Source organism: Oncorhynchus gorbuscha, unplaced genomic scaffold, assembly GCF_021184085.1.
Source record: "Oncorhynchus gorbuscha isolate QuinsamMale2020 ecotype Even-year unplaced genomic scaffold, OgorEven_v1.0 Un_scaffold_874, whole genome shotgun sequence".
Taxonomy (NCBI): Eukaryota; Metazoa; Chordata; class Actinopteri; order Salmoniformes; family Salmonidae; genus Oncorhynchus; species Oncorhynchus gorbuscha.
The window spans coordinates 150,263-162,479 of record NW_025745857.1 but is presented as its reverse complement, the minus strand read 5'-3'; the positions used below and the strand labels follow the sequence as shown (position 1 = coordinate 162,479).

Sequence of the window (12,217 nt, the reverse complement as noted above, 5' to 3'; positions counted from 1 at the left end):
CCAGATGGATGGAGAGAAAGAGAGAAAGGAAGAACGACTAAAATGGTTGGATTACAGAAAGTTTCATGTATCTATCCCCTCTCTCGTCCCGCTCTCCTCATGTGTCCCTCATTTCCGGAGGCTCAAGGGGGACTTAGCTGAGCGGACCCCTCACACCGAGGCACATAAGTCCCCTAGGCTGGCTTCAGCTGGGAACAGAGCCATAGCTGTTTCTCAGGGCTGGGAAAGCTCCCAATTTGCATCCATTTTGAAACACAAAGTTAATCCAGGTTGGCCCATTTTGAGAAATGCAGTCGGACCAAGTCAAGACAATCCATTTTGAATTGCGTTGGACCCGAGTCTATCCATTTGAAATGCGTTGGACCCGAGTCTATCCATTTGAAATGCGTTGGACCCGAGTCTATCCATTTGAAATGCGTTGGACCCGAGTCTATCCATTTGAAATGCGTTGGACCCGAGTCTATCCATTTGAAATGCGTTGGACCCGAGTCTATCCATTTGAAATCTATCCATTTGAAATGCGTTGGACCCGAGTCTATCCATTTGAAATGCGTTGGACCCGAGTCTATCCATTTGAAATGCGTTGGACCCGAGTCTATCCTGCAGCAGCAGGGCTGCACATGCTGAAATGCAGTCGATGGTCTGTCTTGAAAATGTCTCTTGGCTGCTCAGGCAGGGGAGATGGTTCAGGGAGAGCAGCATGGTTGGTTGCATGTGAGGAGCGGATGGTACTATACAAATTGGCCAGCCTTTAGCCCTGACTGTGGGAGATATGGTAATGTAATGACTATGTTATTGCTGTAGTCCTGAAGACATTCCCAGTCTAACTGTCTGGACGTGAGAGGTGGTGGTGACTATGGAAGGTGGAACTTGGACTGAGGTGTGGGGAATTATGGGTAGTGTAGTCCCCCCCCCCAAAGGTCTCTCACCTCCCAACCCCATTGCAGGTTGCTCAAACTGAGGCGTGGGGAGTTATGGGTAGTGAAGGTCCCCTTACAGGTAATTCCCACTCCCCCCACATCTCTTCCTGTCTGTTTTGAGTAGAGAAGCAGGAGTGGAGCTTCGGGGTCAGGTGAGAGTGAGTCACTCTCCCTGATTGGCCCAGCCGGACCCTCCCCCTCTAGCTACCTCCCCCGTGGTCTATTCATACCCACTTGAGGGCTGGTGATGGCTGGAGGATCAGTGCTCAGTGAGAGACTCTGAAGTGGGGTTCGAGGGGGGATCCTGCTGGACTTCTGGAGTGACGACGCCACGGTGGAGCTTTTCCAACGACTGTTTCATCTGAGGGAGAGAGAGAAGACAGAGGAGGAGGCTAATGTCATTACAACAGTCATGATGACTCACTCATGAATAACAGTGAAGCCGTTTGTAAGCCTTGTGTACGCTTTGTAAATGACGTGCGCACATAGAAAGTAAACACACACACACACCTGGTCTAGCAGAGTGACTGAGGATTGGAGGATCTGTTGCCATTTGCCCAGCTGGGCCTGGTGGAACTGTCTCTGGAGCTGCAACACCTGGGCCCACTCTCCTGCAGACTGGGGTAGAGGACTGGATGGAGAGAAGAGAGGAGAAGAATGAGAGGGAGGGAGAGAGAGAGCAAGAGAAGAGGAGTTAGTTCACAAGCTAGAAATGCAGCGCTGGTGGTAAGTAATATCCAATGAAAGTGTTGGTTTCTTGAGCAACGGAAGAGAACAAAACTAAATCATGGAACAAAACAGAACAGTGGGAATCAGAGGTGCATTTAGTTGTAGTTTAAATCTAGAGAATAGGACAGTGTCACCTTGGTTTCTCAAATGACTGCCGCACCTGGTTTACCAACTACTTCTCTGATAGAGTTCAGTGTGTCAAATCGGAGGGCCTGTTGTCCGGACCTCTGGCAGTCTTTATGGGGATGCCACAGGGTTCAATCCTCGGGCCGACTCTCTTCTCTGTATACATCAACGACGTCGCTCTTGCTGCTGGTGATTCTCTGATACACCTCTACGCAGACGACACCATTCTGTATACTTCTGGCCCTTCTTTGGACACTGTGTTAACTAATCTCCAGACGAGCTTCAATGCCATACAACACTACTTCCGTGGCTTCCAACTGCTCTTAAACGCAAGTAAAACTAAATGCATGCTACTCAACCGATCACTTCCCACACCCGCCCGCCCGACTAGCATCACTACTCTGGACGGTTCTGACTTAGGATATGTTGACAAATACCTAGGTGTTTGGTTAGACTGTAAACTCTCCTTCCAGACTCACATAAAGAATCTCCAATCCAAAATTAAATCTAGAATCTAAATCTAGAACCTATATCGCAACAAAGCATCCTTCACTCATGCTGCCAAACATACCCTTGTAAAACTGACTATCCTACCAATCCTTGACTTCGTTGATGTCATTAACAAAATTGCCTCCAACACTTTACTCAACAAATTGGATGCAGTCTATCACAGTGCCATCCGTTTAGTCACCACTAGTCACCAGTAGGAATATCTCACTGGTCAACCCCAAAGCCAATTCCTCCTTTGGTCATCTTTCCTTCCAGTTCTCTGCTACCAATGACTGGAAAGAACTGCAAAACTCTCTGAAGCTGGAGACTCATATCTCCCTCACTAGCGTTAAGCACCAGCTGTCAGAGCAGCTCACAGATCACTGCACCTGTACATAACTCATCTGTAAACAGCCCATCTACCTCATTCCCATACTGTATTTATTTAGTTATTTATCTTGCTCCTTTGCACCCCAGTATCTCAACTTGCACATTCATCTTCTGCACATCTACCATTCCAGTGTTTAATTGGTATATTGTAATTACTTCGCCACCATGGCCTATTTATTACCTTAACTCCCGTATCTTACCTCATTTGCACTCACTGTACATAGACTTTTTGTTTTATTTTGTTCTACTGTATTATTGACTGTATGTTTTGTTTATTCCATGTGTAACTCTGTGTTGTTGTATGTGTCGAATTGCTACGCTTGATCTTGGCCAGGTAGCAGTTGCAAATGAGAACTTGTTCTGAACTAGCCTAACTGGGTAAATAAAAGGTGAAATAAACCTCTGATGGGTAAGTAATAATGACTATAATATAAAGATGTATCCTGGCTTGGTTACCTGTCAGACAGAGAGAAGGAGTGCCACGTCTCCAGTGTGTGTGCAGCTCTCTCCAGAGAATACAACTTGTAAAACAAGAGCATGTTGAGGGCCACCAACACCACCAGACTAGAGAGGAGAGAGGAGAGAGAGAGCGAGAGCGAGAGCGAGAGCGAGAAAGAAAAGAAAAGAGAAGAGAGTTGAGAGAACAAAAAAAAGCAGAGAAAGAGAAGTGGTAAATGTATTGACATAAGTATGGGCCAAAAACAGAGGGAGCGAGACTAGGTTATGAATAACAGGGGACAGACAACATTCAGGAATGAGAACTCCAGAAGGAATGGGAAAAGTAGTTGTACAACTCAAACTGTATATACACACACACACACACACACACGTTTTGGACAACAAATCAATCATACTACATCAAATGACAGAGCAGACTTCACAACGCTGAACATGTCATTCGGCAAGACATTGACGATTATTATACGGTACCTGACACAGATCCTAAGCACATGAGGCGATAGAGAAAGAGAGAGAGAGAGAGAGACATATATATATATAATATGACATTTGTAATGTCTTTACTGTTTTTAAACTTCTGTATGTGTAATGTTTACTGTTAATTTTAATTTTGTTTTTCACTTTATATATTCACTTTGTATGTTGTCTACCTCACTTGCTTTGGCAATGTTAACACGTTTCCCATGCCAATAAAGCCCTTGAATTGAATTGAATTGAATTGAGACAGCGGGAGGCTGTTAGTAAAAGCAGAGGAGATATTCATTTCATTGAACCCCCCCCAAACACTTTGACGACATGGATTACAGAAAAAGAGAAAACAAGCATTCAGACATTTGTACACTAGTGGAACTCACATACTGTGGTGGTTACGGTAATGCTACAGGGATGAGAGGCCCCGAAAACACTTTCACAATCGCTCACAAACGGTCCAATCCCAATTTGAGTTAAGTGTAGGTTATGTATTGATGTCAAATGGGAGAATTGTGTGAAATGTGTAGTACCGTAATTTCTGGACTATTAAGCGCACCTGAATATAAACCGCACCCACTGAATTTTTAAAACTATGTATTTTGTACATAAATAAGCCGCACGTCTATAAGCCGCAGGTGCCTACCGGTACATTGAAACAAATTAACTTTACACAGCCTTTAAACGAAACACGGCTTGTAACAAAAATGTAAAAAAATAGCAGTAAACAGTAGCCTACCAAGAAAGTCATTGGTCACCATCTTCCTCCTCCTGTGCACTGAAACCACTGAAGTCATCTCATTCGGTGTCGGAGTTGAATAGCCTCAGAATTGCTTCATCCGATGTTGGATCGCTGCCCTCTTCAACACGCAGCAGTCCAGCCTTTCGAAACCCGTTGATGATAGTGGATTTTTTGACAATACTCCACACTGTCAGCAGCTCTATTTCCTTTTCCAACAGCCAGATCGATCGCCTTCAACTTGAAAGCTGCATCATGTGCATTTCTCCGTGTCTTTGCCATGACGAGGGTGACAAAATGACTACCGTAATCAGAATGATGGGAAGTTTGAGCGCGCTCGATTTACGTCACATTATGTGACGGTGCTCAATTTTTTGGCGGCATGAATCTTGTGAAAGCGGGAAAAATCCATAAATTAGCCGAGTCATTGTATAAACCGAGAGGTTCAAAGCGTGGGAAAAAAGTAGCGGCTTATAGTCTGGAAATTACGGTACCTCAAGTATGGATTCATCCTAAAGCGCTCTGATAAGCTCATAAACTGGACAAGATCAGGCAATTGATCATTCCCTTGGTTTACTACTACTAAGGGACAGGGGAAACGATCAACATTCAGGGTTTCTTTTCACGCACGCCGAGAGGTCGGTACTCACATGAAGCTGACGATGAGCAGTATGGTAGAGATGCTGCTGCCTCCGCCACGCCACCGCTCTCCGTGCTTGTACTGACCACCTGGCCAAAAGGGAAACAAGTGACTTACTGCCAGAAGAGCCTGGATGCAGTTCCAAATCACACCACCAGATGTCGGTGTATAATGCAAAGCAGAGCACCACTGTATGAATTATCATAAACCTGGAGACATAAGTTTGATTGACAAGAGGTGAACATTGAACTCTCTTCTTGACAATATTTTATATGGGTCTCGTTTATTAGGCATCAAACGGAAGAAGATTTACTGAAAAGGGGAGGGACTATGTTTCAGTGTGCCCTAATCAATACGACCTCCTGACACCACCAGACCCTGTTGACTCACCCGCCTCTCTCCGCTCCTCTCCCATCCCTCGGTCCCCACGCTCTCCACCTCCCGTGGCCCCTCCCTCTCTCTCCCGGTCTCCCGGACGCCGGGAGCAGGTGCGTTTGCGTCGCCGCAGGGCCGGGGGTGTCTTGGCAGAGTCTGCCCCCACCACATCCCCAGAGGTCACCACTGACACCTCAGACTGGAGCAGGGTCTCCAGCTTACACACCTCACTCTCTGACAGGGAGGGAGCGGGAGGGAGCGACAGAGAGAGAGAGGGAGGGAGCGACAGAGAGAGAGAGGGAGGGAGCGACAGAGAGAGAGAGGGAGGGAGCGACAGAGAGAGAGAGGGAGGGAGCGACAGAGAGAGAGAGGGAGGGAGCGACAGAGAGAGAGAGGGAGGGAGCGACAGAGAGAGAGAGGGAGGGAGCGACAGAGAGAGAGAGGGAGGGAGCGACAGAGAGAGAGAGGGAGGGAGCGACAGAGAGAGAGAGGGAGGGAGCGACAGAGAGAGAGAGGGAGGGAGCGACAGAGAGAGAGAGGGAGGGAGCGACAGAGAGAGAGGGAGGGAGCGACAGAGAGGGAGGGAGGGAGCGACAGAGAGGGAGGGAGGGAGCGACAGAGAGGGAGGGAGGGAGCGACAGAGAGGGAGGGAGGGAGCGACAGAGAGGGAGGGAGGGAGCGACAGAGAGGGAGGGAGGGAGCGACAGAGAGGGAGGGAGGGAGCGACAGAGAGGGAGGGAGGGAGGGAACGACAGAGAGGGGAGGGAGGGAGCGACAGAGAGGGAGAGGGAGGGAGCGACAGAGAGGGAGGGAGGGAGCGACAGGAGGGAGGGAGGGAGCGACAGAGAGGGGAGGGAGAGGGGGGGGAGGGAGCGACAGAGAGGGAGGGAGGGGGAGGGAGCGACAGAGAGAGAGGGGGGAGGGAGCGACAGAGAGAGAGAGGGAGGGAGCGACAGAGAGAGAGAGGGAGGGAGCGACAGAGAGAGAGAGGGAGGGAGCGACAGAGAGAGAGGGGGAGGGAGCGACAGAGAGAGAGGGGGAGGGAGCGACAGAGAGAGAGAGGGAGGGAGCGACAGAGAGCGACAGGGAGGGAGCGACAGAGAGCGACAGGGAGAGCGACAGAGAGAGAGGGGAGGGAGCGACAGAGAGAGAGGGAGGGAGCGACAGAGAGGGAGGGAGGACAGAGAGAGAGGGGAGGGAGGGAGAGAGCGACAGAGAGGGGAGGGAGGGAGCGAGAGAGGGGGAGGGAGGGAGAGAGAGGGAGGGGCGAGGAGGGAGGGAGGGAGCGAGAGAGGGGGGGGAGGGAGGGAGGGAGGGAGCGAGAGAGGGGGAGGGAGGGAGGGAGAGGGGGAGGGAGGGAGGGAGGGGGGGGAGGGAGGGGGAGCGACAGAGATGGAGGGAGCGACAGAGAGGGAGGGAGGGAGGGAGGGAGGGAGGGAGGGAGGGAGGGAGGGAGGGAGGGAGGGAGGGAGGGAGGGAGGGAGGGAGGGAGGGGGAGGGAGGGAGGGAGGGAGGGAGAGAGAGAGAGAGGGGGAGGGAGGGAGGGAGGGAGGGAGGGAGGGAGGGAGGGAGGGAGGGAGGGAGGGAGAGAGAGAGAGAGGGAGGGAGCGAGAGGGGGAGGGAGGGAGGAGGGAGGGAGGGAGCGAGAGAGCGGGAGGGAGGGAGCGAGAGAGCGGGAGGGAGGGAGCGAGAGAGCGGGGAGGGAGGGAGCGAGAGAGGGGAGGGAGGGAGCGAGAGAGAGAGAGGGAGGGAGCGAGAGAGAGAGAGAGGGAGGGAGGGAGGGAGGGAGGGAGGGAGGGAGGGAGGGAGGGAGGGAGGGAGGGAGGGAGGGAGGGAGAGAGGGAGGGAGGAGGGAGGGAGGGGAGGGAGGGAGCGAGCGAGAGAGGGGAGAGGGAGGAGGGAGGGAGGGAGGGAGGGAGAGGGGAGGGAGGGAGGGAGCGAGAGAGGGAGGGAGGGAGGGAGCGAGAGGGAGAGGCATAACCAGAAAGAGAGGAAGCAATAAGAACACAGACACAGCTTTATCCTGAGTAGGAGAACAAGACCACAATGTAAGTCAGTCTCACCCATGTGTCTGTAGTACTCCTCGATGCCGCTCCAGGTGTTCTTCTCGATGAGCGCCTTCACCAGGCTCCACGGCTGCTTCTTGTAGCAGATATCTGACGACACCCTGCAGACACACAGGCAGCCACAACTCACGAGTCCATCACACTGTAACCAGTAACCCATCCCTGCTGCACTCTGTATCACTAGACATAATGCACTAAGAAGCTAGAAACGTATCATAATGAATACCGATCCGCCGCTGAACTGATGGAGCCGACAGACATGGCAGCTCTGCTCCCAGCGCCTAAGTACAAGCGTTTCCCTACACCCACAGTAACATCTGCTAAATATGTGTATGTGAGCAATTCATCAGGTTGAGTTCACTGCACCTTTAGAACAGTTTAAAAAGAACCCTTCATCCATATCGGGTGTATTTTATGTGAAGTAAGAACATCAACTCTCCGTTTCTAAGGCAGTGAGTTCACCTGATACACACAACATTTAGTAGGTGAGCACCCAAAAAGTCAATTCAAACAACCGATATTTGATCTGCTCAGGCAACTCGTACACAAACTACTAGTCAAAAGCTGGTGGAAGTAGGTATACCGGAGTCTGCTCTTGTTCTTGTTGATGGAGGTGAGGCAGTAGCGGTGCACGGTGTAGAAGTAGTCCTGGTAGGGGATGCCCGAGGTAATCACCTCCGAGTCCACCACGTAACACTCGCCCGGGGCACTGTTCTTATACAGCGTCTGGAGGGAGCGAGGGAAAGGTGTTAGCCTGAGCGGATGACCTAGGAGGTGTGTCCCAATCCTCAGACGGCATGTCAAGTCTTGTTCTCCAACTCAGTGGAGACTCCGACTCTCAACGTTTCCTGTGCCATGCCCTAGAATTTGTCGTTTTTTTGGTTTGTTGGCGAACCGGATATTCAAACCAGAACATGGAGGACAATGGAGGCTGGTGTCACTTTAAAAACCGGAGGACAGGTTCATTGTAATGGCTGGAACGAAATGAATAGAACGGCATCAATCACATCAAATCCATATGTTTGACCCGGTTCCATTCATTTCAAACGAGCCTGTCGTCTGATTTAACACGACACCAGCCTCCACTCATGTCGACCAAAATGTTGTTTAAACTATGAAATCCAACGTGCTGACTGACTGACCTGCGTCTCCACTACGGGGGCGGTCTTGGGGCCCAGGGGGTTGTTGATGGCGATGGTGTAACTCAGGATCCGGTTGGTGTTCCCACTGCTGCCGTCCTGCTGCCACTCGCGAACTGACAGGTCTGACGGAGGGACAGAGAGAGAGAGAGAGAGGGAGGACGAGGAAAAGAATGAGGGAGGGAGTGTGTGTGTGTGTGTGTGTGAGAGAGACGTTAAGTGAGAGAAAGAGAAAGTAGGACTGAGAGACGACAGAATGAGAGGAAGGCAGAGGGAGAAAAGTGAGAGGGACACAGCACCACTTCACAGAGGGAAACGCACTAATTAAAGCCACACAGTGTCCTCAAAGCTGGCTGGGGCACAAACCAGGGAGGCCACCAACCAACTCCACGCCTCTATGGCAGCATCTAATAAATGACAACTTTAGGGGACTGTGCTAAGAACAAGGAATTACGCAGAGCCCTGTACTGCTTCTCTCAAAACAGACAATAGCATATAAGGTGTGAAAGAGGGGAGAGAGAGAGGTGGAGGAAGGTTAACACAGCGTAAACAAATACTGTGGACTGCTCATTAGAGCTACAATACACTGGCCTATGTCTGAGAAGAGAGAAAGGAATGGGGGGGGGCTGACTGTAATCCCAAATGGAACCCTATTAGTCACGTAGGGAATAGGCCAGGGTGCCAATATTTGGGACAGCTCGTGTCTGAGCACTAGGAGGACAATAAGAATCATTCCATCCCCACACATGACAACAGCCATACTGTGTGGCGCAGCAGAGACGCCCTGCAGACGAGCACCAGCGCATCAGGAGACTCTGGAGTGGAAGGGGTGGCAACGAGCGTCTCGCGCACTAACACTCCTAGGCCGCGTCCCAAACGGCACCCCATTCCCTACCTATTTCACTACGTTGGACCAGTCCAATGTAGCGCACTACATTGGGAATAGGGTGACCATCTTGGACGCAGCTCTAAAGCTTACTGTACAAGCCCTGGCGGAGTAGACTTTAGGAAGGGCCGATCAGCCACATAGAATGAACTAAACATTTTTCATCCTATCATGTTGTAGCCTACAGTGGGGCAAAAAGTATTTAGTCAGCCACCAATTGTGCAAGTTCTCCAACTTAAAAAGTTGAGAGGCCTGTAATTTATCATAGGTACACTTAAACTATGACAGACAAAATTAGAAGAAAAAAAATCCTGAAAATCACATTGTAGGATTTTTTATGAATTTATTTGCAAATTATGGTGGAAAATAAATATTTGGTCAATAACAAAAGTTTCTCAATACTTTGTTATATACCCTTTGTTGGCAATGACAGAGGTCAAACATTTTCTGTAAGTCTTCACACACCGTTGCTGGTAATTTGGCCCATTCCCCCATGCAGATCTCCTCTAGAGCAGTGATGTTTTGGGGCTGTTGCTGGGCAACACAGACTTTCAACTCCCTCCAAAGATTTTCTATGGGGTTGAGATCTGGAGACTGGCTAGGCCACTCCAGGACCTTGAAATGCTTCTTACGAAGCCACTCCTTCGTTGCCTGGGCGGTGTGTTTGGGATCATTGTCATGCTGAAAGACCCAGCCACATTTCATCTTCAATGCCCTTGCTGATGGGAGGTTTTCACTCAAAATGTCACGATACATGGCCCCATTCATTCTTTCCTTTACACGGATCAGTCGTCCTGGTCCCTTTGCAGAAAAACAGCCCCAAAGCATGATGTTTCCTCCCCCATTCTTCACAGTAGGTATGGTGTTCTTTGGATGCCACTCAGAATTCTTTGTCCTCCAAACACGACGAGTTGAGTTTTTACCAAAAAGTTATATTTTGGTTTCATCTGACCATATGACATTCTCCCAATCTTCTTCTGGATCATCCAAATGCTCTCTAGCGAACTTCAGATGGGCCGGGACATGCACTGGCTTAAGCAGGGGGACACGTCTGGCACTGCAGGATTTGAGTCCCTGGCGGCGTAGTGTGTTACTGATGGTAGGCTTTGTTACTTTGGTCCCAGCTCTCTGCAGGTCATTCACTAGGTCTCCCCGTGTGGTTCTGGGATTTTTGCTCACAGTTCTTGTGATCATTTTGACCCCACGCGGTGAGATCTTGCATGGAGCCCCAGATCGAGGGAGATTATCAGTGGTCTTGTATGTCTTCCATTTCCTAATAATTGCTCCTACAGTTGATTTCTTCAAACCAAGCTGCTTAACTATTGCAGATTAAGTCTTCCCAGCCTGGTGCAGGTCTACAATTTTGTTTTTGGTGTCCTTTGACAGCTCTTTGGTCTTGGCCATAGTAGAGTTTGGAGTGTGACTGTTTGAGGTTGTGGACAGGTGTCTTTTATACTGATAACAAGTTCAAACAGGTGCCTGTAATACAGGTAACGAGTGGAGGACAGAGGAGCCTCTTAACTTCTTGGATATAGGGGGCGCTCTTTTAATTTATGGATAAAAAACGTTCCCATTTTAAACAAGATATTTTGTCACGAAAAGATGCTCGACTATGCATATAATTGACAGCTTTGGAAAGAAAACACTGACGTTTCCAAAACGGCAAAGATATTATCTGTGAGTGCCACAGAACTGATGCTACAGGCGAAACCAAGATGAAACTTCAAACAGGAAATGAGCAGAATTTTTTAGGCTCTGTTTTCCATTGTCTCCTTATATGGCTGTGAACGTGCCCTGAACGAGCCTACGCTTTCTGCCGTTTTCCCAAGGTGTCTGCAGCATTGTGACGTATTTGTAGGAATATCATTGGAAGAGTGGCCATAAGAGACTACATTTACCAGGTGTCCGCCCGGTGTCCTTTGTCGAAATTGAAAGCTGCACGCATTCATCCATGTAATTCAGGGGAGAGAGGAGACTTCCACAAACGATATATCATCGAAGAGATATGTGAAAAACACCTTGAGGATTGATTCTAAACAACGTTTACCATGTTTCAGTCGATATTATGGAGTTAATTTGGAAAAAAGTTCGGCGTTTTGATGACTGAATTTTCGTTTTTTTTTGGTAGCCAAACGTGATGTACAAAACGGAGCAATTTCTGCTACACAAAGAATCTTTTTGAACAAACTGAACATTTGCTATCTAACTGAGAGTCTCCTCATTGAAAACATCCGAAGTTCTTCAAAGGTAAATTATTTTATTTGAATGCTTTTCTTGTTTTTGTGAAAATGTTGCCCGCTCAATGCTAACGCTAAATGCTACACTAGCTATCAAATACTGTTACACAAATGCTTGTTTTGCTATGGTTGAAAAGCATATTTTGAAAATCTGAGATGACAGTGTTGTTAACAAAATGCTAAGCTTGAGAGCTAGCATATTTATTTCATTTCATTTGAGATTTTCATGAATAGTTAACGTTGTGTTATGCTAATGAGCTTGAGGCTGTATTCATGATCCCGGATCTGGGATGGCTAGAATCAAGAGGTTAAAGAAGAAGTTACAGGTCTGTGAGAGCCAGAAATCTTGCTTGTTTGTAGGTGATCAAATACTTATTTTCCACCATAATTTGCAAATTAATTAATTAAAAATCCTACAATGTGATTTTCTGGATTTTGTTCCCCTAATTTTGTCTGTCATAGTTGAAGTGTAACTATGATGAAAATTACAGGCCTCATCTTTTTAAGTGGGGAACTTGCACAATTGGTGGCTGACTAAATACTCTTTTGCCCCA

General features: G+C 48.7%; 1 protein-coding gene across 1 annotated transcript in view; it reads right to left on the bottom strand.

Moving 5' to 3' along the window:
* Positions 1–509: 509 nt before the first annotated feature.
* The window catches only part of LOC124020669 (protein Aster-A-like), a 38,639-nt gene continuing 26,931 nt past the window's right edge, over positions 510–12,217 (bottom strand). Inside the window, exons 16-24 of the mRNA XM_046335911.1 lie at positions 8,544–8,665; positions 7,985–8,127; positions 7,399–7,502; positions 5,351–5,569; positions 4,971–5,049; positions 3,585–3,596; positions 3,111–3,218; positions 1,431–1,551; positions 510–1,281 (exon numbers count right to left, since the gene is read on the bottom strand). Coding sequence (XP_046191867.1) covers positions 1,180–1,281; positions 1,431–1,551; positions 3,111–3,218; positions 3,585–3,596; positions 4,971–5,049; positions 5,351–5,569; positions 7,399–7,502; positions 7,985–8,127; positions 8,544–8,665 — 1,010 coding nt within the window. The 3' untranslated portion in view covers positions 510–1,179. The remainder of the gene's footprint in view (positions 1,282–1,430; positions 1,552–3,110; positions 3,219–3,584; positions 3,597–4,970; positions 5,050–5,350; positions 5,570–7,398; positions 7,503–7,984; positions 8,128–8,543; positions 8,666–12,217) is intronic.